Source organism: Myotis yumanensis, unplaced genomic scaffold (assembly GCF_028538775.1).
Source record: "Myotis yumanensis isolate MYYU_CA2020_CCGP unplaced genomic scaffold, mMyoYum1.0.hap1 SCAF_11, whole genome shotgun sequence".
Classification (NCBI taxonomy): domain Eukaryota; kingdom Metazoa; phylum Chordata; class Mammalia; order Chiroptera; family Vespertilionidae; genus Myotis; species Myotis yumanensis.
In genome coordinates this window covers 61,587,853-61,611,745 of record NW_027223762.1, presented here as the reverse complement: position 1 = coordinate 61,611,745, position 23,893 = coordinate 61,587,853, and the positions used below count along the sequence as shown (strand labels likewise).

Below are 23,893 nucleotides of genomic sequence, written 5' to 3'. Positions count from 1 at the left end.
TGCCTCCTCCAGGCCCAGGCTTTGCCACTTTAGGACTCGGGCACAGCTTCTCGGGGTCCTGTCTCTCACTTCTGCAGTGGTGGGTGTGCAAAGCAGGTTTAGATGTTTCTGCTGCCTGATCCATGGGAAGGTTGACACCCCCAGAAAACTGAGGCCCATTGGAAGAGTAGCTATAAATCATTTAGTTCCACGCTGTACTCTGCTTCTGGACACTTGTCCATCCCTGACTTTCCCCAGGTCCTTCAGGGCCCAACTCACATGGCGCTTCTGACCCCCCTCATGGTGTGATTCAGCTGACAAGTGCATTTGAACATTTCTGGGGGCCCAAGGAGAAAAGCAGTGGCATAGTCCTGCCCTGCAGGACTAGCCTTGGGGGGTGGGTGCGGACAGGCCAGTTCAGTGTTCCCTCATACTGGGCACTCTGGGTGCCCCAGCATCTGACTCAGTGGGTGGGATAGAGTGGAGTTGAAGTCCTTTTCAGAGCAGGCAATTCTGGCTGGGTTTTGAAGGCTGAGTAGGAGTTGGTTATAAGGATGAGCAGGCAGGCTTTGCTATGGTAGTTCAGGGCCTGAGAGTATGGTGATACTGGTGAGTACTGGTGGGTAGACACAAGATGAGAATGCTGGGGACAGTGGCCAAGGGGAGAGAGCTGGGCCTCCTTCCCCTTGAAGCCCCTCCATGTGCTCCGGCTCAATCGCTGATAGTATTCAGGGCTCCTTACCCCCGCGGGCTCCTTAAGGATAAGGTGCAGGCTGCTGAGGGCAGTGAAGAGACAGGTCTGGACCTCTCCAGCCTGAGTTCAAGCCCAGCTTCGCCACTGGCTGGCTTTGTGACTTGGGGCTCATTCCTTAATTGACCCAAGTCAGCCTCTTCGTGTGTAGGAAGAGACTGTCCCTGCCTCCTTCTGGGGGCTGTTGTGAAAGTGAATGTGGCAGAGACAGAGAGCACCTAGTGTAGGGCCGGGGACAGGCAGGGAGGGAGCCGTCTGGTGAAGCCAGAGTCAGTGACAAACCCTTCCGGATGCCAGGCTTTGACCAGAACCGTGTCCACTGGTGGTAGGTGCACGGTTTCCCCTCTACCGAGAATCCGGGGTTCTGGCCCGTGCGGGGAAATGAACACGTGATGGATAAGCAGGAGCTACCGGCCCGCTCCCAGGTGTTAGAACCCGTGAGTGGGGCAAGCCTTGGAAAACAGCCCGCCAGGAGAAATGGGCATGTCCCCGTGTATGCGTGCTCACAGACTGAGGGCATTCAGGGGAGACTCAGTCCTCCTGAGACTGAGTGGCACTGGGAGTTCTCCGGGGGGTGGGAGCAGGGATGAGCGGAATGAGCTGAACAGCTCCCCGGTGTGTGCTGGGCGCTGGGACGGGAGTAAGTGCAGTGGACGCCTCCCATGAGGGGGCCTGTGAGGGCCCAACCATTGTGTCCACCCCCAGCATGTGCCTGGCACACAGAGGCCATAGAACTTGTTTGCTTGTTGTTTCTTACAGACCCCTCATTTCCGGGAAACTGCCCAGAGCTGTTGTTTTTCTAAGAGTAGGTGTGTGACATGTTCAGATAGGAACTGCCTATTGAACAAAAGCTAGTCTGAATTTTGTTCCTGGACCCAGACCAGTGGAGTGACTGTGAGAGGCCTAGACTCGGCCCTCAAAGCCAGGACAGACTCTCAGCCTCACCCCTTCCTTGTTTAAGAAAGTGGCTCAGCCAAGTCCCACACCTGTCAGCAGGTGCACTCGTCCAACCACCGAGGCTGTACATGTCAGACACTCTGACAGTGTTCCCTTTCGAATTTTTTTTCAAATATATTTTATTGATTTTTTACAGAGAGGAAGGGAGAGAGATAGAGAGTTAGAAACATCGATGAAAGAGAAACATCGATCAGCTGCCCCCTGCACATCTCCCACTGGGGATGTGCCCGAAACCCAAGTACATGCCCTTGACCAGAATCGAACCTGGGACCCTTCAGTCCACAGGCCGACGCTCTATCCACTGAGCCAAACCGGTTTCAGCTTCCCTTCCGAATTTAAATAGTGTCTTGCTTCGGGGATTTTTCCATCTGGACTGGCCTAATGGAGAAGTGCAGGGGCTCAAAAGTGGAGACAGCCCCAACCGGTTTGGCTCAGTGGATAGAGCGTCGGCCTGCGGACTGAAGGGTCCCAGGTTCAATTCCGGTCAAGGTCATGTACCTGGGTTGCGGGCACATCCCCAGTGGGGGGTGTGCAGGAGGCAGCTGGTCGATGTTTCTCTCTCATCGATGTTTCTAACTCTCTATCCCTCTCCATTCCTCTCTGTAAAAAATCAATAAAATATATTTTTTTAAACAAAGAGGAGACAGAACTTTCCGTGGCAGCAGAGACATCCCTAGGTTGTTGGTTTGGGTCCAGTGACTGGAAGAGCTGTTGTCATGACCAGGGGCCTTAACCTGATGGCTCTCATGTGTGTTCTTGCTGACCAGGTGCGGACTGGAGACGATTATTCAATTGACACCAAGAGCCACCTCCAGGAGCATTGGATTTGGTATTGGATTGATAAGCTATTCGAGCGGGAGGAGGAGAATGTGCAGCTGAAATCGAAGCTGCACCACCTACAATTGGTAGGACAAGCTGTGGTCACCACGTGTAGCACAGATGGGGGCAGTTTTAGGTTCATATTGTGCCCTTCTCTGATGTTCACCTACTGGATCGGTGCTGCTGCCACCACAGTGACCCTCTGAGGGCAGAGAATCACTTGCTAAGCCCAGTGGCTTGAGTGGGCACCACTGAAGCCTCCAACACAGAGAGGGCCTGATGCTGTGTTGCTTTCCTGTGAGGATGGAGGGATTGAGCCTCTGTTGCAAAAAGGGTCTCCTCCGACGTCTATGATGTGGGTTGAGCTGTGATGTGTGAGTCCCTACAGCCTTTCCACGGTATTAGGCCTGCTAAGGGGCCACAGAGCTGCAGTCCCCATAGCACTTGCTCTAAAGCCCTGAGCTGTAGGTCACTTTGTTCAGACACCGCTCAGAGACCTCGGGTGTCTCCATCCCCTAGGGGCATGGAGGGCCTTCATCCTGCGGGAATGAGGACAGATGCACGGGGCCGGGGCTTGTCCAGAGTGTGCCCCAGTCCACATCCTCACTGCCCCCCCCCCCCCCCACTTCCTGCACTAGGTCCGGGACACATACCAGAAATGCCTTGAGGAGCTGCGGGAAGAGAACATGGCCCTCAAGACTGCACAGGGGCAGAGTGTGGAGGAGTCTGCCCACCTGCGCTGGGAGCTGGAGCAGCTGTCAGAGGGTAAAGCAGGTGCCTGGGGGCAGCCTGGCTGTGGATTCTCTCTTACCTGGGGAGCTGAGCCCTTGGATCTGAAACTCATGTGTCAGCCCTTCCTCTACCCAAGTAAATAGGGTTTTATTCAAGGGCCATTTGGAACTGTTTCATTGCAATTCTCCCCAAGAACATGAAGGGCCTGGCCACCTTGAGTCAGGAAGCCAAATGCGAAGGAAGTGTTGCCAGATTTCTCAGCTTCCATTCAGCCAGTGCCAGGAGCTTCCAGATGACAGCACGCTGATGCCCAGAGGGTGTCTTAGATCTATCGGTGGAGGATTGGAAGCTCTGGATGCAGGAGATGTCCCCAGTGGTCACTCACCTCCATTATAGCTGTACCCGGGGCATGGTTTCCTCTGCTGATTTCATAATCAGACAGATGGGTATAGTTTGCTCTCCACCTTCCTGGGCTGGGGCTGCTCAGTGGCTGCTGTTCAGGGGACCCAGGCCTCTTCCTCTCCCTCTGGTGTTGCCCCCTCCCAGCCCCCAGAGGAGGTGAGGGCTTGGCCAGGGAAGGTGGCTGTGGTGGCCGGTCGTACAGCAGGAGCCTCAGCACCCAGCAAACAACAAGCCAGTTCCTGTGTCCAATAATAGCACACGTGCACCTGAGAGTGCAGGTTAGGGTTTGCTTAGAGCTCTGCTGAGCCAGGAGGGCCTTAGGCTGGTTTGGGGAGGGGCTGCTTTTTAAATTCTGAGCAACATTCCTCAGCGTCATGGAAAGGCTGTTGGAAGCAGCTGGGTATTCATTCTCTTCAAGGCGTCCCATCTGCTCCAAACCTAAAATCAGTTCATTGAACTCCGAGTCTGTGTGAGAAGTTAGTTCTTTCTGTGGTTTGGTGTCTCCCCACTCCTGGGAACCCAGGCTCTGGGAGTTGAGGTTCCTGGAGAGCACACTGCCCCCTGCTGGGACACAGAAGTGGTGCCGCTGGCAGGGACTGGCTCAGACCAAATGTGCTTCTGTTAGCATCCAGGATGGCTGATGGGGTTGGAAAGCCTCCCTGATTCAGATGCTCAGTGTAGCTTGTGAGCCCTTCCAGGTCGGTGACTGACTTCTTCTTCATGTTCCCAACTCCTACTGCTCAGCTGGCAGCTCCCGAACAAAGCATGAACGTACTTCTGTGTGGTTGGGGTGGTGGCTTCTTGAGTCAGAAAGGTCTGGTTTAAAGTCCTGGCTCCTCTACTTGTTAGCCAAGTGACCTCTTCTGCACCCCAGTTTACTTATCTGAAAAATGGGGGTGATGAAGCTGCCTCACAGGATTGCTATGGGTATCTTGTGAGAGGAGAGAGTGAAACGTTAGGCTGTGCCTGGCCCACGGGGTGCCAACAAAGGATGGCTGTTCTTATCGCCCTTGTCTTATCCAAAGATACCCATTGCTCTGCTTCTTGGGGTGCTCGTGAGCAGCCCTACTAGCAGTACAGTGCGATAAGGCTCTCAGAGCTGAGTGTGTGGCCTGGAGGGACGGGTGAGGGAACAACCCTGACCCCTCAGACAGTCATGTTTTCCTCCTGAACAAGCCCCAGGACTTTCCCAAAGTCATGCACCTGCTGGCGGCAGGGAGGGGCCGTGAACTCCCATTCTTCTCAGGTCTGTGCTCCCTTTCTGTTCCGCATTGAAGCTGTTTAAAAGCAAAGGAGGACATTGCCTTTTTCTGGCTTTACCTTATGTTTTCATCTCGCTTAGAATTTTTAAAGCAGTTTGGATAAACTGTCTCATTCTGTTTCAATGCATTTGTGAAAGTATAAAATGAAATCTCTGACTGAAGGAACTTATCCAGAGATGGCGAGTACTGGGCATATGTGCCCCATAGCTTCTTCCACCCACAGACATGCGGTCAGTGATCGTGTCCCCCTACACTGTCGGCTGAGCCACCTGCATTCACACCACTCTGAGGCTGGCACAGAGAGCGCACTCTGCCATCTCCGTTAGTCTCTGAAATCCTTGGCTTGACGGTCAGGTTAAAACTTGGCAGAAAGTGGTGCCAGCAATTCCACTGTCTTGAACGTTTGCATTGGCTTCTCTCTACCATCACCTGCTTTCTTCTTAAGCTCTGCTTGCTCCCCTGACAAACCCAGCTGAGCCAGCAGAGGGGCCATAACCGTCTGAGGAACCCTCAGGTGCAGACAGCAACAGCACCCTGGGAAAAAGGGAGGGCACCCAGCTGACCATCCCAGACCCTCAAGTCTAGGGCTCAGGGTGATGGCCCTCTCAGGGCCAGGGACAGAGAGCAGAAGCTGAGGCCCCTGGAATATGGGCTCTGACTCCACTTTGCTCTTCAGCCTCCAGCTGCTTCCTGAAGCTGGACCAGGAGAAGCAGAGCCTCCAGGGCATCATCCAAGGGCTGCAGGACGCCTCCCTGGCTCTGCAGGAGAGCAGCCTCCAGCGCCGGGAGCTGGAGGAGGAGAACCAGCAGCTCAGAAAGCAGGTACCCGTGGGTGGTGTCCGGAACATACGGGCATGTAAGTGGCCAGGGGGAGTACCCAGGTGTCCGTGAGCATGCGAAGCTGGGGGACAGGCAGAGTCCTGTGCAGCCACCGTTTTGGTAGGGGGACAGGAGGCCTCCTGGAGAGGCATCACGAGGCAGCAGGAGGAGTCCCTGCAGCAGGGAGACCACACAGGAAGGACCTCTGTGGGCCTCGCTGCCTTCATCTGTGAAATGGGGTTAACAATGCACCCACCAGTAGGTGTGGTGAGGATGGTGTGAGTTAGTGCAGGCAAAGGGTCCAGCCTGTAGTAAGTGCCTCATGGAAGGAGAGCAGCACCCTGTTAGAAACCACCGGGCGGGCCCGGGAGAGAAGCAGCGATGGAAGACTCCCTCCCCTGTGGAGACCATGGATGGGCCGTTTCAGGGCATGGCTGGTGGTGACAGGAGTGCAGTGCTCACTCTCTCCTTTCGGTCAAGGGCATGAGGAAGAAGAGATGTCTGGACTGCATTGCCTTTCTGGACAAACCAGGTCTTCCCAGTAGCGCAGTAGAAGAGACATCTGGGAGGACAGACAGGCTCACCAGCCAGGTTCATCCTACAGTTACCAGGACCCCATTCACATGGCAAGAAGGGCCCTGAGAGGCTAGCGATGGCCTCCCTGAGCAGGGCATTCTGGGTCAGAGGGCCTCAGTCCATGTAGCCACCGCGGGTGACACAGCTGCGTCGTGTGCTCTGAGCACACCGTGACGGGTGCCCCGATTCCGGATGAGGGAGGCGCAAGGGCACTCCCGCTTGCTGACCACCTGGCAGGACTGGTGCTTTCAGGTGTCTGGGTGTCTATCCCATCCGGCCCAGGGGTCCTGCCAGCGTCATTTGCTGAGGCTGCCCCGGCAATGGCAGGGACGTGGGCTGCAGACCAGAGACCTGGGTCCCGCTGGTCATGGCTCTGCTGGAACTTCATCTCTGGGTGAGGCTTGGGACCGCCCCTCCTCCTGTGCAGTGGTTTCTCCTGGCCTTTCATGGGACGTCCAAGGTGCAGTGACTCACGCTTCTCGTCCTTTGAGGCTCCGTGTGCCTCACAGCAGAGCAGCTGCCAAGCAGTGTGTCCTCTCCCTGGGGGCCGGGAGGAAGGCCCTCCTCATGCCCCGTCTCTCTGTGCAGCGCTGCTCAGGGAAAGCCACCAGACAGTCTGGGTTTTAGATTCACGTGGTCTGGGCACAGTGAATGTCTCTGTATATGGCAGCCCGACCTCGGCTGAGATAGAAAGGCTTGACCTTTAGAAAGATGAGAACCTCCAATGGGGCGGGTCCCCAGGGGTGAGCTGCAGAGGCCTGCGCTGTAGCCTCTGGCCCAGCTCCCGGCAGGGATGAGAGATGACCCCTGATGCTTCTTCTGTCCTTGGGGTCCACTCCAGTCCCTCCTCCACACACACAGGACAGGTGGTGGCTGCCGCCTCCCCACATGACTCCTTAGCCCTGTCTCTCGGGTCCCATCCCCTGCTTCCTCTCCTGATCAGTTCCCTGTAGGACCCCCGGGCAGTCCTGCCACAGCTCTCAGAGACCTGTCTTGGCTCTGAGCCCCTAGTGGGGGAAGGGGCTGCAATTTGTAGTCCAGCACTCTCCCTTGTCTGCTGCCAGGAGCCCTGCGAAGGCGGCCCTTCTGCTCTACTCCCTGTCCTGCTCAACCCACTCGGGGCCTGGCTGCATTATGGGTCCTCCCTAGTGTTGGATCAATGGTGCATCTGGGCCATCAGCTAAAAACCACAGGGGACATGGCCTGACATTGACCACCCTGGAGCCAGGACAGGCCCAGCCTTGGACACGTCCAGACAACATGGCCCTCTGGGAGGTGTCTGAGAAGGAGAGACAAGGGTCAGCCAGGACAGGTGGCCCAGTGTCCCCGGCCCCCCGGTGCCAGCTCGGCTCTCCCACCACCCAGTGTCTCCCAGGCTGTAGGCTCCCTTCCGTCTGTGTAAACCTTAGTTCCCGAAGTTCACGTCCTTCCCTGTAACTCACGACCCTTCTGTGGACCTTAGAGAGGGTGTGCCCCCCACCCTCACTTTGCACTGACATCCTCAGAGTTCATTCCTCTTAGGAAGAGGGGCAGCCCTTTGGGGCCTATCGTGAGCACAAAAGCGCAGCATAGGGGCTGATGGGCAGGCCCCTGGCACCCGCGTGCTCTGGGGACCTGGAGCCTTCCCACAGGAGTCTGCGGCCCAAGCCTGGCGCTTTGAGGAAGACAGGAAACCCATCTCAGCCCAGCGACCTCTCAGAGTGGTTCTCAACCTTCCTAATGCCGCGACCCTTTAATACAGTACCTTGTGTTTTGGTGACCCCCGATCATAAAATTATTTTCGTTGCTACTTCATAACTGTAATTTTGCTACTGTTATGAATCGTAATGTAAATATCTGATATGCAGCATGTATTTTCATTGTTCGTGACCCACAGGTTGAGAACCGCTGCCCTAGGGGAAGGGAGGGCCTTCAGGGAAGGACAGAAGTGAGAGTTCCAGTTCCACAGCAAAAAGTAGCAGAGAAAGATAGGGTGTCCAGCCGGGGGGTGGGGGGGACATGAGGTAGTCACATCTTCAGACCAGAAGCAGCCACGCCAGATATGCAAAGGTTGGACATAACATTCCTTTCACTGGGACAGACGGGGCGGCAGGGGAGAAGGATTAACAGTAAGACGGGGAGGGGTAAACAAGGCTGGAGGTTGGCGGGGGGGGGACACACCCCAGACCTTGTCTGAGAGAGCAGGCCTGGGGTCAGCCCACTGCCATGCGTTTGGCTCTGCCGCATCCTCACTGTGGGACTCTGGGCAGATCACTGGACTCCCTGAGCCGGTGCCCTTCTCAGAATGAGGGTGAGTGACAGCTGTGCAGGGCCTTCCTCCTCAGGGCCAGCTCCAGAGAAGGCACGGCTATCAGGGCAGATGCCTGCTTCCTGCTGAGCCCAGACCTGGTGCTAGGAAGTGGGGCAGCGATAAGGAAGGAGAAGAAAGATGTTCTCACTTGTGAGAAAGACTCAGACACGTGGCACCTTGCAGCGCCTTTTGCTGTTGGCCCTGGCTGGTGAGGCTGCCCTGTCCCCATGTTGGGGCAGGGGGCTGGGTGTGCCCACAGGGTGTTGTGAGGGCACGGATATGAGCCCCACTGTGCCTGACCCTTCCCCTCATGGGGAAGAAGCTGCCTGCCTGCTGCTTCTGAGGAGACTGGAGGCTGTGCCCAGACCTGTGAGATAAAGGCAGGGTGGCCTCGGCCCAGGAGAAATAGGCAGAGCTAGCGATCCTTCCTGGAGTTTGTAAACCTGTCTGTGCCAGGCTGCTCCCAGCCAGGTGAATGGAGCCGGCTCTTGGTCCTGCTGCTCACTGGGTCACTGGGTGTCTGAAGGTCCTGCCCCCAGAGGTTCTAGTCGGTAGCCTGAGGTTTGGGGTGTTTAACGCTCTGAGAGCCACCTGATCTGGATCGTGGGGCTCCTCTGTTTTAGCTTTAGAGCCATCAACCCAAACCAGCATCAGGGTCACAAGTCCAAATGCAGGCTCTTGGGCCCCAGCCCAGACTGACCATGTCAGAAGCTCTGAGGATGGGAGGGGCCTGGCGCTCTCAGGAGGGGTCAGCTCTTGTTGTACCTGCCACCTGCCAGGTGTGAGCTGAGCACGTCACCCTGACAGAAGCTGGCGCCCATGCCTGCTGCTTGCTGGCCCTGTCAGTAACAGAAATGCACTCGTGGTCACATTGTTAGCAGGGAGCCACCCTCTCCCCCTCCCAGGTGGTCATGAGTTTGCTGTCAGTGGGAAGGGACAGCAGCATGGGCCTCGCCTGGGAGTCGCACCTCAGGGCCCACCCTGAGTCTGAATCTGCGTCCATCACGGTGTTCAGGTGTCAGGCACAGAGTGTGAGATGTGCGGGTCCAGGCAGTTCATGTTCAGGGAGTGGGCACTGGTGGGTCCCGCAGAAGAGCTCTGTGACGGGCCACTGATTGGGCAGTCGTCCAGGCAGGACGGAACTGGTCTGGCCTGGGCAGCAGTGGGGTGTGGAGGGGGAGCCGCATGGGGAACGAGCACAGGCCTTGGTGGTCCATTTACTTGGAGGGGAGAGGACGGAGAGAGATGGCAGAGGACCCCTCAGAGCAGCTGGATCAATAGGAATGTCACCAACTGGGGAAAGTCCCGGTAGGACATCCAGTGGTGGCTGCTGGACCCAGGAATGTGGCCTGACCCTCAGGACAGTAGTGGACACGGCCTAAGATGGAAGCATTGAGAGTAGCAGTGGAAAACTGGGAGGAAAGCTGACCTATTGGTGTCCATGGCCTTTTTCTCTATCATGAGCTGGAAGTGTACGCTGTGTGCTGAGTGGTGATGGTCAAGGGTGTGGGGAGCTCACTGCACAACTAGGCCTGACCTGGGCAGGAGCTCAGGGACGCCACCCAGGAGCCAGGCTTCTCCCCTCCTGCTCTGCAGTCTTGGCAGTGGCTGATGTACCTCCCCAAGAAGTGGGACGGAAGGTTTTCCCTTGAGAAAAGGCTGATAAAGTGTTCCCTGGGGCTGACAGGTTTCGGGTTTGCTTTAAAACACAGTTCACTCCCTGAAACGGACTTTTGCATGGGCTTCTTCTTTGGTTCCACAGATTGAAAACTTTCGAGTTCAGATGGAAAGAGAAAAGCAGACCAGCCAGGTTCTGGAGACTCTCTGTGAGGAGCTGGTGGAGGAGAGAGAACAGCTGCTCCGTGACAAGAAGACCCTGAATGCTGAGAGAGCCCAGCAGGTAGGCCCTCCAGCGCCATGCCTCCCCTGGCGCCCCGGCCTGCAAGAATGTGAGTCCAGGATCATAGGATGTCCTGGGAATCCAGCAGTGATTCCCGGGTTACCAGTTTCTTCCCTCAGATGCAGCTCACACCAGCTGTTGCAGCCACAGCAAGGGCATGGGGACAGACATTGCTTCCTAGGGACACTGGCAATCTTTTTGTTTTTTCAATCTATTTATTTATTTATTTCAGAGGGGAAGGGAGAAGGAGAGAGGGATAAAAACATCAATGATGAGAGAGACTCATTGATCAGCTGCTTCCTGCATGCCACCTACTGGGATCGAACCAGCAACCTAAACATGTGCCCTTATCAGTAATCAAACCGTGACCTCCTGGTTCATAGTTTGAGGCTCAACCATTGACCCACGCTGGCTGGGCAGCACTGGCCATCTTGTTTATGATCGTCATGACTTGGGGGAGGAGAGGCGAGGTGCTCCTGGCTGTGGTGGGAGAGGCCAGGATGCTGCTAAATGTCCTGCAGCTCATGGGATAGCCTGCAGGACAAAGATCCCCCTTCAGATGTCCAGCTTCATGCTCAGAGCTCTGGAGAACCTCCAGGGTTAATCCACCCCCACATTACAGGAAGTCCTAGGGTAGGCAGCCCAGTTCTGGGGCAGCGGCTCAGGGACACCACCCAGAAACCAGGCTTCTCCCTCCCTGCTCTGCCAGTCTTGGCTGTGGCTGTTGTACCTCGCCAAGAAATGGGCAGGAAGAATGTGGAGGGTGAAGAGACAGAGGGAAGGCCTCCTGGGATCCTCTGTGGACATCTCATTGGCCACACCTGACACATGACTAACCCAAGCTGCAAGGGAGGCTGGGTATCAGGTACTTGAGTTCTTCAGCCTCTCTAGTATTGCAGAAAACCGGCTTGGGGTGGTGCTGTGTAGACTTAAGAGGCATGCATCCACCCTCCCCAAATATGGCTTCCAGTCTAGGAGGTGGAATGACAGGTGACAAGCCAGGAGACTTTAGACGTGTGCTATTGAGGGAATATACGTGGGTCCAGGGAGAGTCTTATTAGGTGCAGGACATTTAGAATCGTGGTGCAGGGCTTCCCTGAGGAGCTGTGAATCACACTGAGCCCTGGATGATGAGAAGGAGCCAGAGAAGCTGGAGGCTGGGGGTGGAGGCAAGTGAGCATGCACAGCAGAGGGAAGATCATGTGCAATGCCTGCAGGGGAGAGTGGTGTGAGGAGCGGCCACAGGGGTGGGCGGTCAGCTCTCGCACCACTGTGGACCAGGGTAAAAAGCACCAAGGAAATCACTTCCATTGTTTTAGGAGAAGATGCAGTTTCTGTTTCTAAGTCATCTGGCTTCTGTGAAAGTGTTTAGACTTGAACTGTCTGGGTGGGGATCTCCATGCCCTTCACCTTGTATCCATATCAGGCCTTTGGGAAACGTTAGGACATCCTTTGGGTCCACGATGAGATGGACATTCCAGGCCTACACTTTGGGCCTCCAGTTTGGACCGAAATCATGCCTGTGTTGTTTCCATTGTGTTTTCCTGCAGTTCAAGGATATGAAAAAACTGGTGCATTCACTGCGGGATAGTTCACAGACCAGCAGCAAAGCCCGCATGAAGGGCAGGAAGACTGAGCAAAAAGTCCTCCTCCAGACGGTGACGGACACCAAAAGGAAAGTGACCATGATGGAGTGGGAGCGGCGGCAGCTGTGCCGGGACCTGGAGCAGGTGAAGGCGCAGGCGGTGCAGGCACAGGAGCTGAAGCACATGAAGGTGCGGGTGAAGGAGCAGGTGGTGCGGGCACAGAAGCTGGAGCAGGAGCTGCATCGGCTGCAGGAGGAGATTGAGAAGCTGGCCATGGAGGTCAGCACCCTGACGACGGCCCCTGAGAGGGTCCACGCTCTCGAGTGGGAAAGCCAGGACCTGTTGCTGGAGAACCAGAGGCTGCAGACGTCTCTGGACACCCTGCAGCCTGAGGGTCTGGAGCGGGACAAGCAGCTGGACACCAGGGTAATTCTGGCCTCAGAATGACTTAGGACGGTTCCTCCCCAGTCAACTCTCCGGTGCTTTGAATGCGGTTGGATGAGTGTTGTGTAAATATCGGTGAAATAGGTTGGTAGTGCTGTTCAGCTTCTCTATGTCCTTAACTGATTTTCCATGCACTTTTCAAAGTATTCAGAGAGGGTACCCAAGGAGGTTATCCAGAGAAAGGGCATAAATTGCCAAGAAAGGTCACATATGCAGGGAGGGGCCCAGGACTAAGCTTAGGCCCATGGGACAGTCCGTTTCTGCCGTGGGCCTTCCCAGAGCAGTTCCTTGAGTGCAGGTAGAACTGTCCTCAGCTCGGCTGGGTGTTGCCTCTCCTGAGGGTCCTGCTATTTTGGTGTCAGCACTTGACCCGCTGTTGGTCCCTCACTGCTTGTGGGGACCTGGGGATCCGGAGTCTGTGGTCCCCCTGGGCCTGCACCTGTTGAGGCGTCCTTTCCTTCTCCCTCCAGCAGGTGGAAAATTCCACTCTGAGGTCCCAGAGCGCCTCGCACACTGCGCTCACAGAGCAGGACACTCAGCTCCAGCACCAGCAGCTGGTGGCAGCCCACCAGGCCCTGCAGCAGGAACACGCAAGCCTGGGCGCACTCCACGAGCACCTGACTAAGGAGCACAAGGCCCTTCTGGACAAGTACCGCTGCCATAAGAAACTGCTGCATCAAATCCTGGAGCTGGAGAGCAAGGCTCTCAGTGACAGGTGGGTGCCTGCGGCTGGGGGTAGCTGACGGGCTCCCCCGGCTCCTGTCCCCCCTTCACTCTGGTCCCTCACCTTTCCTCTGGTCCCGCTGCTTCACAGTGAAGAGAAGTAAATCCACCATCACCCTCAATGATGTAGAGTTGGTGTGGCTGGAGACTGAGGGGGAGGAGGGTCCCCCAGGATAGAAGGGTGTGCCCACTAATTTCGGCTCAGGGAAACCAGGTGTCAGCATTGGGGTCCCAGCTCCCCTGGGCATTCCTACCCCCTCTTCCTTTTCTCTCCAAACCAAGGACAAGGAGGGGAAGTCACCACAGCTGCCGATTTTCAGGGGCGTGCCTAACTCAGCTCCCCTGGCCTTTTCCCTGTCCAAGTCTCCAAATCTGGGCTTCTCATTTTCTTTTTTTTTAATATATTTTATTGATTTTTCACAGAGAGGAAGGGAGAGAGATAGAGAGTGAGAAGCATTGATGAGAGAGAAACATCGATCAGCTGCCTCTTACACATCTCCCACTGGGGATGTGCCCGCAGCCCAGGTACATGCCCTTGACCGGAATCGAACCTGGGACCCTTCAGTCCGCAGGCTGACGCTCTATCCACTGAGCCAAACCGGTATCGGCTGATTTTCTTTCTTTTTTTTTTTTTTTTACTTTTAATTTTGGAAAGTATTGAATATATGGATGTGTGCAGAATAGTATAGTGAAAACCCTGTGTTCCCATCACCTGCAGCAGCATTACCAATACTCTGCCATTCTCATGTCCCCTTTACCTCTGACTCTCCATATACCTTTTTAAAGGTAAAATTGATGTACCTTAAATGCATAAATCTTAACTTTGCATGTTTTCAAAATCAGGGCTTTGTGTGCATGTAGTCAGCCAACTTCAGCTGAGCTCCAACCAGGCAGATCCCTGATTGCAATGGCCCCGGCAGGTGCAGTGGGACCCAGAGCCTGGGAGAAGTGAGATGTACAGAGGACTCCAAGGTGGGGGTGGGGGGGAGGGGGGGAGAGATGTGCTAAAGAGAGGCTCTCCCACACTTGGAGAAGCACAGGAGGGAGCTGTCCACTTTCTGTGCTTGTGAGTTGTCCCTGCTGAGGTCTTCCCTTGCCTCTGCCTCAGCAAATGCCAGGCAAAGGCTGGGGCTTCCCTAGGAGCAGGTGAGGTGCAGGGATTTGGCATCACAGGGACCAGGGAGGGCGCTGAGCCTGCAGAGCCTGTGGAGGGCGCCTGCTGCTGCATCAACTTGGGGGTGATGATGTTCATTTAAACACTCACCCAGTGCTTCCTGTGGACGCTCTCCAGAGCCTTCCACCCCTTTCTCCACCCAGATTCCCTTCCTTTGGGGGTGCTGGGACGTCTGCTCCTATCAGACTCTCGTTTCTTCCCGCCAGAATGAGTATCTTCTGCCTCTTGGCATCTCCCTCGCTGCCTCCTCCGCACCCATCCTGTGTTCACGAGATGCTTAGTGAGCACCCACTGGGCGCTTGGTGCTGTCTAACGTGGTAGGAATGCACCCAGCTGACTACTGATGGGAGCCTCCTGTGGTGCCCACCCCGCAAAAGGTGCTGCGGGCCCTACCCTCAATGCCCTGTGATAACCTTGTGGATATATTCTTATGTCTGTTCACATGGGAAGGTTTGTGCAGGTGGCATTTGACTGCTCTGGGGGAGGAGTTCATTGTTCTGCCTGTGACTCCTTGCTTGATGGACCTACTGTGTGACTCAATGGTTTTTGCTGGTTGGACAGATAGCTGGAGGCCCTTGGTGTGTCTGCAGCAAGGATGCAGGTTGGAGGTGGAGGTGCCTGGAGCACAGGCCAGGGGCTCTGTATTCATTTCACCTGACACTTGACTGGGACACTTGCTCCTTCGTTCCCCTGGCGCACATGTACTGGGTGTCAAGCCTCCTACCCGGGATTCAGTGGGGAGTAGGACTCTCAGTTTCTGCCCTGGAGGAGGGTGGTTACTAATGGTTGCGATATGCTTGATCCTGTGATTTTCCAAGACACAACAGGGAAGCAGGAGGTGGGGACCCTAATGGTCCATAGCCCTGTTTGTCAAACCTGGATGAGAAAGATCACTGCCCTGAAAGCCCAGCAGAGCCATCATCCCCACCTTCCATTTCCCATGTCTGGGCAGCCTCCACTTGTGGCTAAAGGCCACAGGAAGGAAAGTTTTTCTTCCAACAGCTGCCCAGAAGGTATCTGAGTCTGAGTGTGAGTCCGCACAAGTCTTGGCTCCAGGCAGATGGTATAAATACAGCTGATATGGGATGAGGGCGGGGCGGGATGGAGGGCTGAGGGCAGGGGCTGAAACCATGGAACCTGGGTGGTCTCTGTCAGCCTGTCTCTGGGTGTGGACAACTCAGGAAGGGGGTCTGGAAAGGCATTTGCCTGCCTGGGGAAGATTGAAAGGTGATGACTCAGTCTCCACCTTGGACCTGGGAAGGCCCCTGAGTCACCTGAACAGGGAAGGTTCCTGCAGGAGGAGGAACAGCCTAGAGCTGGTCAGGGGCTCCCTCTTGTGCTCTGCTGCCCTCCAGAGAGGCTGTGCGGGACCCTCTGCAGACTGAGACAGGAAGGAAATAAAATCCCGAGCTGAGGGGGAGGCTGAGGGAGAGCGAGGGCAAGGGCTGGACTGGGGGTGCCTTGAGGAGCAGGGTGTGCAGCTGCCCATGATGGCTGCTTGGGCCTCACCAGGCAAGCCTCTGGCCCCCAAGCTGCCTGGCTCAGAGCAGAGAGACTGCTGTTCCTGAGCAGGGGCGGAGGGCTCACCCAGGGCCCGGTGAGGGGGATCAGCTGTTATTGGCTGTGGAATTACGCTGTATGTGCAGTGGTTTCTTTGAGAAGGGTGTGGAGTCCAGAAAACAGTGGTTTTGTTCCCAGTGGGATGTAGGAGGGAGGCTGCTTTGACAGGGATGGAAGGGACCATGGAGACATGTCGAGTGGGAGCAGAGGGCTTGGCTTCTGGGCTGCAGGAGACCCCCTGAGCTGGCCCAGTGCCTATCCCTCTCTCTGTCCAGCCCCATCCCCTGTCCATCTCATTCTCCCTCAGCTTGCAGAGAGAAGCTGCTCACCAAGGCTTTGAGGTCTCCCTGGGTGCCCATTCCTAGTGGGTATGTTTCCCTTCAACAGCTACAAGGACCAGATCCAACATAAGGTGGCGCTGGATCAGCTGGGGATGCTCTTGACCACAGAGCAGGAGGCTCTGCAGCAGGAGCAGAGGACGAGTGCCATGGCTGCAGAGGAGAACCAGAGGCTGCAGCGAGAGCTGGACAGGTAACCGCCAGGCCCCCTGCAGGGCCTCTGCAGGGATGTCAGTCTGACCCACTCACTCAGCACCCGCTGAGCTGAGCTCAAGTGAGACCCCTGGTGATGGTGCATTTTTACCAACCCTGCCCTGGAAGCAGCTGGTGGTAACAAGGTTAAGGGGACTCCAGCTGGTGGCTGGAACGAATAACTCGGCAGCTGGGATGGGGCATTGTCTAGGTTTGGACAACGTTCCCTCCCACAGTTATGATGCTGATGACTGTCGGGCAGGGGCACCTGCATCCTCTAATACCAGTGATCCCGTGAGGGAGAGAGGCTTGGTCCTCAGCATCCACGCATTCCCATTTGTGAATTCACCTCCTGGCTGAAATGTACCGGTGACCCCCAAATCAGTGCCCGTGGCCTGTCATGGACGTGCCCAGAGTGGGAGATACTGGAGTCGCCTGATGTGCACATTTGCAGCTGAGGTTGAACAAGGCCTTTGACCCCAGCTGTGTTTCATTTCTCACCAACCAGCATCATCTTCATGGGCCACTGAGTGTCATGGTGTTCTGTTTTCTGCGCTTCGGTGGCAATTTCGCCTTTTGAAATGGCCCCAAAATGGAGTGCTGAAGTGCTGTCTAGTGTTCCCAAGTGCAATGCTGCACTTGGGCCTCATGGGGAATATTCGAGTGGCACACAAGGGTCATTCGGGCCCAGGTATGGTGCTGTTGGCTCTGAGTGTATTACACGAGGCATCTTTACGTCTTGATGAGCTGACAAAATGTGACCATAGACTCCCAGGAACCGGTGGGAACAGGTTCAGTACTCACTAATTCAGGGTTCGCGTGGTTGGGTAGAACATTATACTGTGAATCACGAGAATTGACTGAGCTATTGTTATCCTTTAAAAAATCCACAGCAACAGAGGAGGAAACAGGCTCAGGGAGATTAAACAACTTGTTCAAGGTCAATGCTCCTAGTTAGTGACACAGGCAGGATTCGAATCCAAGTCTTGCCTCAACCCAGAGGCGTGACCACATGAAGCCTTCCTTCCCACAGCCCTGATTTAACATGTGCTGTGGGGCTGTAAACTCAGCTGCCTGCAGTGGCCGGGCAGGTCCAGCAGGTGGGGAAGGAGAGTCAGCTATAGACCAGGCTCTGGTGGAGAATACACCCAGCTAGAGGCTGTCAGCTGGGAGGCAGGATGGACTGCCAGGTCTTCCTTCTTTATGCTTTCTTTTTTTTTTTTTTTTTTTTTTTTTTTTTCCTGAGAAGAAGATATCTGAATGTTGATGGGTACCTTAAAATTTTGGAATGCTGATACACTAATTATTTTTTTGTTTTGTTTGTGTTTTTTATTAATCTGCTTTTTTGGGCGGGACAGAGGACTGGGAGGACCTGGAAATATATTTGAGGCCGGGGACCCTTAAATCTAACCTGCGAGTATTCATAGGACTACAATGAAGAATCTTTTTATCTTGTTCTGTTTCTTCTTGATGTTATTTTATTTTTTTAGTTGACTTTATTGGAGAGACGTTAATTAATAAAACCATACACACTTTACAATGAAAAAGAATAGAACAAAATAAGTAAATGTCAAAAAGTTTTTAAAAGCTGTGTGGGCCAAACTTCACACACCTGTGTTCACATTGAGTCCATGAGCCTCTGGTCATATGAGCTTTGTCGGTATGAATCTTCCCCAAGGAATCCCAGTTGGGTGATGATGATGATGATGATGACAATAATTTAAGTGGATTTAGGTAACACTCCAGAATCTTCTATTTTGTGTATCTCAGTAGTTGCAATTAGAAAGGGGCTTGGAATTGGGGAGAAGAGCTGGATATAGACATAGAGTCTTAGAGCAGAAATGTTCTGATTCAGTGTTTAAATGTTTGAATCAAAGAACCTTTTTTCCAAGTAGGCAGATGTGCCAAAGCCTCACGTAGAAAGGACTTTTATAGGGATGCTCTGTTGTAGTGGTGTCGGAGCCTGCCTGTCCTTCTCCCCCAGTACGCAGTGGGGCACCTGGGGTAGCCTCCTAGAACCTCAATGAACACATTTTGAAAACCGCTGATTTTGTTCAACCATTCATTAACACATGAAAAAAATTGAGGCCCAGAGAGGTTGCAGTTTTGATTAAGGTTGCCCAACTGGGACAGAGCCTGTGAGTGCGCCTCAGCCCTTGGCCTTGTGTTTCTCCAACCCCAGGGCCAATTTCCTGCACCAGCAGCTGAAGGGGGAGCAGGAGGAGCTGCAGTCCCACACTAAAAAGCTTCAAACCTCCCTGAATGATATGCAGCTGGAGGTGCACCACTGGAAGGCCCGGTACGAGGAGCTGAAAGGGGAGCAAGAGGAGATGTACACAGTCACCAAGAAACTGCAGACCCAAGTCAATGAGCTGCTCACAGACAACAAGGAGCTGCTCACAGACAACGAGGAGCTGCTCACCTACAAGGAGGAGCTGCTCACAGACAACAAGGAGCTGCTCACAGACAACAAGGAGCTGCGCACAGACAACAAGGAGCTGCTCACAGACAACGAGGAGCTGCTCACAGACAACGAGGAGCTGCTCACAGACAACGAGGAGCTGCTCACAGACAACAAGGAGCTGCTCACAGACAACGAGGAGCTGCGCACAGACAACAAGGAGCTGCTCACCTACAACAAGGAGCTGCTAACAGACAATGAGGAGCTGCTCACAGACAACAAGGAGCTGCTCACAGACAACAAGGAGCTGCGCACAGACAACAAGGAGCTGCTCACAGACAACGAGGAGCTGCTCACAGACAACGAGGAGCTGCGCACAGACAACAAGGAGCTGCGCACAGACAACAAGGAGCTGCTCACAGACAACGAGGAGCTGCTCACAGACAACGAGGAGCTGCTCACAGACAACGAGGAGCTGCGCACAGACAACGAGGAGCTGCGCACAGACAACGGGGAGCTGCTCACAGACAACGAGGAGCTGCTCACAGACAATGAGGAGCTGCTCACAGACTACAAGGAGCTGCTCACAGACAACGAGGAGCTGCTCACAGACAACAAGGAGCTGCTCACAGACAACGAGGAGCTGCGCACAGACAACGAGGAGCTGCTCACAGACAACGAGGAGCTGCTCACAGACAACGAGGAGCTGCGCACAGACAACGAGGAGCTGCTCACAGACAACGAGGAGCTGCTCACAGACAACGAGGAGCTGCGCACAGACAACGAGGAGCTGCTCACAGACAACGAGGAGCTGCTCACAGACAACGAGGAGCTGCGCACAGACAACGGGGAGCTGCTCACAGACAACGAGGAGCTGCTCACAGACAACGAGGAGCTGCTCACAGACTACAAGGAGCTGCTCACAGACAAGGAGGAGCTGCTCACAGACAACAAGGAGCTGCTCACAGACAACGAGGAGCAGCGCACAGACAACGAGGAGCTGCTCACAGACAACGAGGAGCTGCTCACAGACAAAGAGGAGCTGCTCACAGACAACGAGGAGCTGCGCACAGACAACGGGGAGCTGCTCACAGACAACGAGGAGCTGATCACAGACTACAAGGAGCTGCTCACAGACAACGAGGAGCTGCTCACAGACAACGAGGAGCTGCGCACAGACAACAAGGAGCTGCGTACAGACAAGGAGGAGCTGCTCACAGACTGCAAGGAGCTGCGTACAGAGAACAAGGAGCTGCTCACAGACAACAAGGAGCTGCTCACCTACAACGAGGAGCTGCTCGCAGACAACGAGGAGCTGCTCACAGACTGCAAGGAGCTGCGTACAGAGAACAAGGAGCTGCGCACAGACAACAAGCAGCTGCTCACAGACAAGGAGGAGCTGCTCACAGACTACAAGGAGCTGCTCACAGACTACAAGGAGCTGCGCACAGACTACAAGGAGCTACAAATGTCCCTGAAGGACATGCAGCAGGGAGTGAACCACTGGCAGGGCCAGTATGAGGAGCTGAAGGCTGAGCAAGAGGCGCTGTACGCCCACACCAAAGAGCTGCAGACCCACACCAAGGAGCTGCTCACAGAAAACCAGGAGCTGCAAACCACCCTGAAGGAGATGCAGCAGGAGGTGACCCGCTGGCAGGGCCGGTACGAGGAGCTGAAGGGGGAGCAGGAGGACCTGCAGACGCACAACAAGAAGCTGCAAACCTCCCTCAACGACACCCAGCTGGAGGTGAACTGCTGGCGGAACCAGTGCAACTGGCTGAGGGAGGAGCTCCAGAGCAGGGACATCTCGCTGACCGAGCTGGACAACCACTGCCAGGTGAGGCCTGGGCTGCAGGGCTCCAGGACCCTGGGTGGGCCTGCTCTCTGGGCTAACGCCTTGAGCTTAACCAGGAGGGAATGGGTCCTCATTGGCATCTCTGCTCAAAGGGTGTGTGTGAATGTCACACAGAGGCAGAGAGGAAGCCAGAGGCAGTTGACTGGGACGAACACCAGGACTGGCAGGGGTGTGCTACAGAACACCTTTCACCTGATCTTTGCTTTTTGCAGGGTCGGGGCGGTGCATGGAAACAGCCAAGTACCGTTGTATCTCCGTCCTCTTGGCTGAGCACTCTGCTCTCTGTGTCATCTCATTTAATTCTCGCAATGATCTTGTGAGATGGGGTTCCCATCCTTGTCCCTCTGAAGTAGCGGGTTGGAACCCGGTTTGTCTGAAGCCAAAGCTTGGGACTTCCTGCTGCACCAACCGCGATGATATTCTAGAGCAGGAGCTGGCCAGCCTCAGCCCAAAATTCAGGTCCAGCTTCATGCCTGTTTGTGTACGGCTGTGAACCAAGAATAGCTTTCACAGTTTTGAATGGTTGGGGAAAATCAAAAGTAGGATAATATTTGGGGGCAAGTGAAAGTGACATGAAATGTAAATGTTGGTGTCACGAGTAAAGATTTTTGGTTTGTTTTTTGTAAACAGCCACACCCATGCATGTGCATTGTTTCTCTGGCTCCTTTCCTGCTGTAATAAGTGTTGAACAGTTGCAACAGAAACCACTGTCGGCCTGGAAAGCCTAACATATTTAGTACCTCGCTCTTTACAGGAAGAGCACGCCAACCCTGCCTACAGCAGAGATGTGCAATAGGAATATAACGCAGGCCACCACATGTATCACTCAACTTTCTAGTAGCCATATTCAAAAAGTAAAAGGAATCAGGTGGGATTAATGTAGGGGTCTGTTTTATTTAACCCTTATATCTAAAATATCACATGTAACCCCAAAAGCTTATTAATAAGATTTTTAAAAATAATATGATTTTTTATTGATTTTTTGAGAGAAACATCCATCAGCTGTCTCCTGCATGCCCTGTACTGGGGAATGGAGCCAGCGACCCAGGCATGTGCCTTGATCAGTGTGGGGTGCGGCTACAGTGTTTGGACATGTTCAAGCCTTGGACTGATAAAAGGGCACAGTCCTCTCATTGCCACATGCAAGGCCCAGCTTGGAGGGCAGAGCCTTCCCAGCACAATTATAGCCAACAGCTATAGCGGGAAGCTTGAACCTATGGTCCAAACAGGTGGCCCCACATGCCTGAGTGATAGAGTTCAGGTGCATGTAGTTGAGTAGGACTGAAACCCACAAGAATGTTGTAAACATCGTGATCACGCCCTTACTTTGCCTCGTGGCATCTGCTATAAAATAAAGACACGGCTTGTGGGCACTGGCCCTGTCTCTTTGTCAGAGAAGCAGCATCCCACTGAGACCCAGCTTTCATTCTCTTGCTGTCTTTTCTTAATCTTTCACCGCCCCCTCTCAGGGTCACTGAACCAGGCTGAGCTGGCATGGCACATAAGGAACCCGGGGGCTGAGTATGCCATGGCCGTGCCGGCTCGCCACAGATCAGGAATTACACCGGTGATTTCTTGGTGAATGGGACACTCAACCTACTGAGCCACACACACCGGGCAGCTTATTAATGAGATACTTTACATTACTTTTAATTGTTATTAAGTCCTCAGAACCTATTATATATTTTGCACTTATACCTCAGCTCAGACTGGCTGTATTTTCAGTGCTCAGCAGCCACACGTGGCCAGTGGCTGCCTGATTGAATGGTGCAGTGGCAGAAGGTTTGGCCATCCCCATAGCACTGGCTGTATTGGTCATGCCAGCTGATGTAGATAATACCAAAATGACCATCTTTGTGCATGTGACCTTTTTCTCCTTTTGGAAGTAGATTCCCAGCAGTGGAATCACGGGAGCGTGTGGTGTTTGAGACATTGTCCATCTCTGTTTTAGCTGCTCTCCCACCTCAAGGGCAACTTGGAGGGAGAAAACCGTCACCTGCAGAGTCAAATCCAAAGCTTGACAGAGAAGAACCAGAGGCTTCACCTGGAGGACGTGGAGAACAACTACCAGCACCAGGAGGAGCAGCGGCAGTACATGTGAGGGGTGTGGGCTGACGGATGCCCATCAACAGAGGGGTCGTGGCTTCCAGCTCCATGACTAGACCGCGCCATTCTGGGCAGCAGAGAACCCCCTGGGCGCATCGGTGTCCCAGGCAAGGGGACAGACCATCTTACCAGCACATACTTCTCTCGTTATCCCGGGAATGGTTCCAGATTTCTGCAAATAAGAGTGGTTGGCTTTGTTGGTTTTTCAGAGACACTTCCCCCTGCCAGACGCTTCTTAATCTGCTTTTGGAATCCAGTTCACTTTGAAAAGTACAATAGTGATAAAGAGAGTTTCCTAGGGAAGGACTTCAGATCACAGGCTGAGCCCCTTCTGTGTCGGTTTTTCCCTTAATGGGCTGCAGAGTGGGTTGTTGGTGCACAGTGGCTGTCCTCCCTCTGCCCATATTGCCTTTGCCGACAGGCCTGGCCCTGCAAAGTGCACAGAACCAGTTACCTGGTCTCCAGGAACCAGTAGGGGTGATGGGATGTGAGCAGAGCTGTGTGCACACAGATGTGAGGAGCTCCATGGAGGTAGGAGGAAGCGTGGTGATGGGAGTTGGAGTTCTGCTGCTGACACGGATGAGGAGAAGGCTAGCCAGTCTGTGTGTGTGGGTGGGGGGGGGGGTAGGGGCTGAACGTGAAGGTGGGGCTTGGCATGGTCTGGGTGCAGGGAAGGTGCAGGGAGTGGCAGGAGGGGAGCTGGAGGAGGCAGCGCTCAGCCATGGAAGGCTGCCATGCCCGGCTAATGAGTCGGATTCACTGGGAAGTGGGTGATTAAGGGATGCTGGTGTACAGGGCCTAGGAAGCTGCCAGAAATGAGGGCAGGAGGAAGAGCCTTGGTGCTGGAAACCTTGTGGTTTGGAAGTCAAGTCATCTGAGATGCATCTTGTGGGTCCAGGGTGGTCTGCACCCCTTGGTTCTGTGCTGCTGGGACTGTCCTTCCTTGCCATCAGGAATGGCTGGCCTGTGTGGGACAGAGGGACATGGCCACAGTGACCACGGGGCACTGTCCCAGCTCCCTGGGGTG

General features: G+C 54.5%; 1 protein-coding gene across 1 annotated transcript; it reads left to right on the top strand.

Moving 5' to 3' along the window:
* The first annotated feature begins 1,122 nt into the window (after positions 1-1,122).
* LOC139019298 (protein Daple-like) lies at positions 1,123-22,861 on the top strand. Its single transcript, XM_070428345.1, has 11 exons — positions 1,123-1,167; positions 2,455-2,592; positions 3,145-3,271; positions 5,579-5,724; positions 10,350-10,487; positions 12,038-12,499; positions 12,988-13,232; positions 16,362-16,505; positions 18,687-18,867; positions 20,071-20,652; positions 22,712-22,861. Exons 1-11 carry the CDS (start codon positions 1,123-1,125, stop codon positions 22,859-22,861), a joined length of 2,358 nt encoding a protein of 785 aa, XP_070284446.1.
* Positions 22,862-23,893: the final 1,032 nt, after the last annotated feature.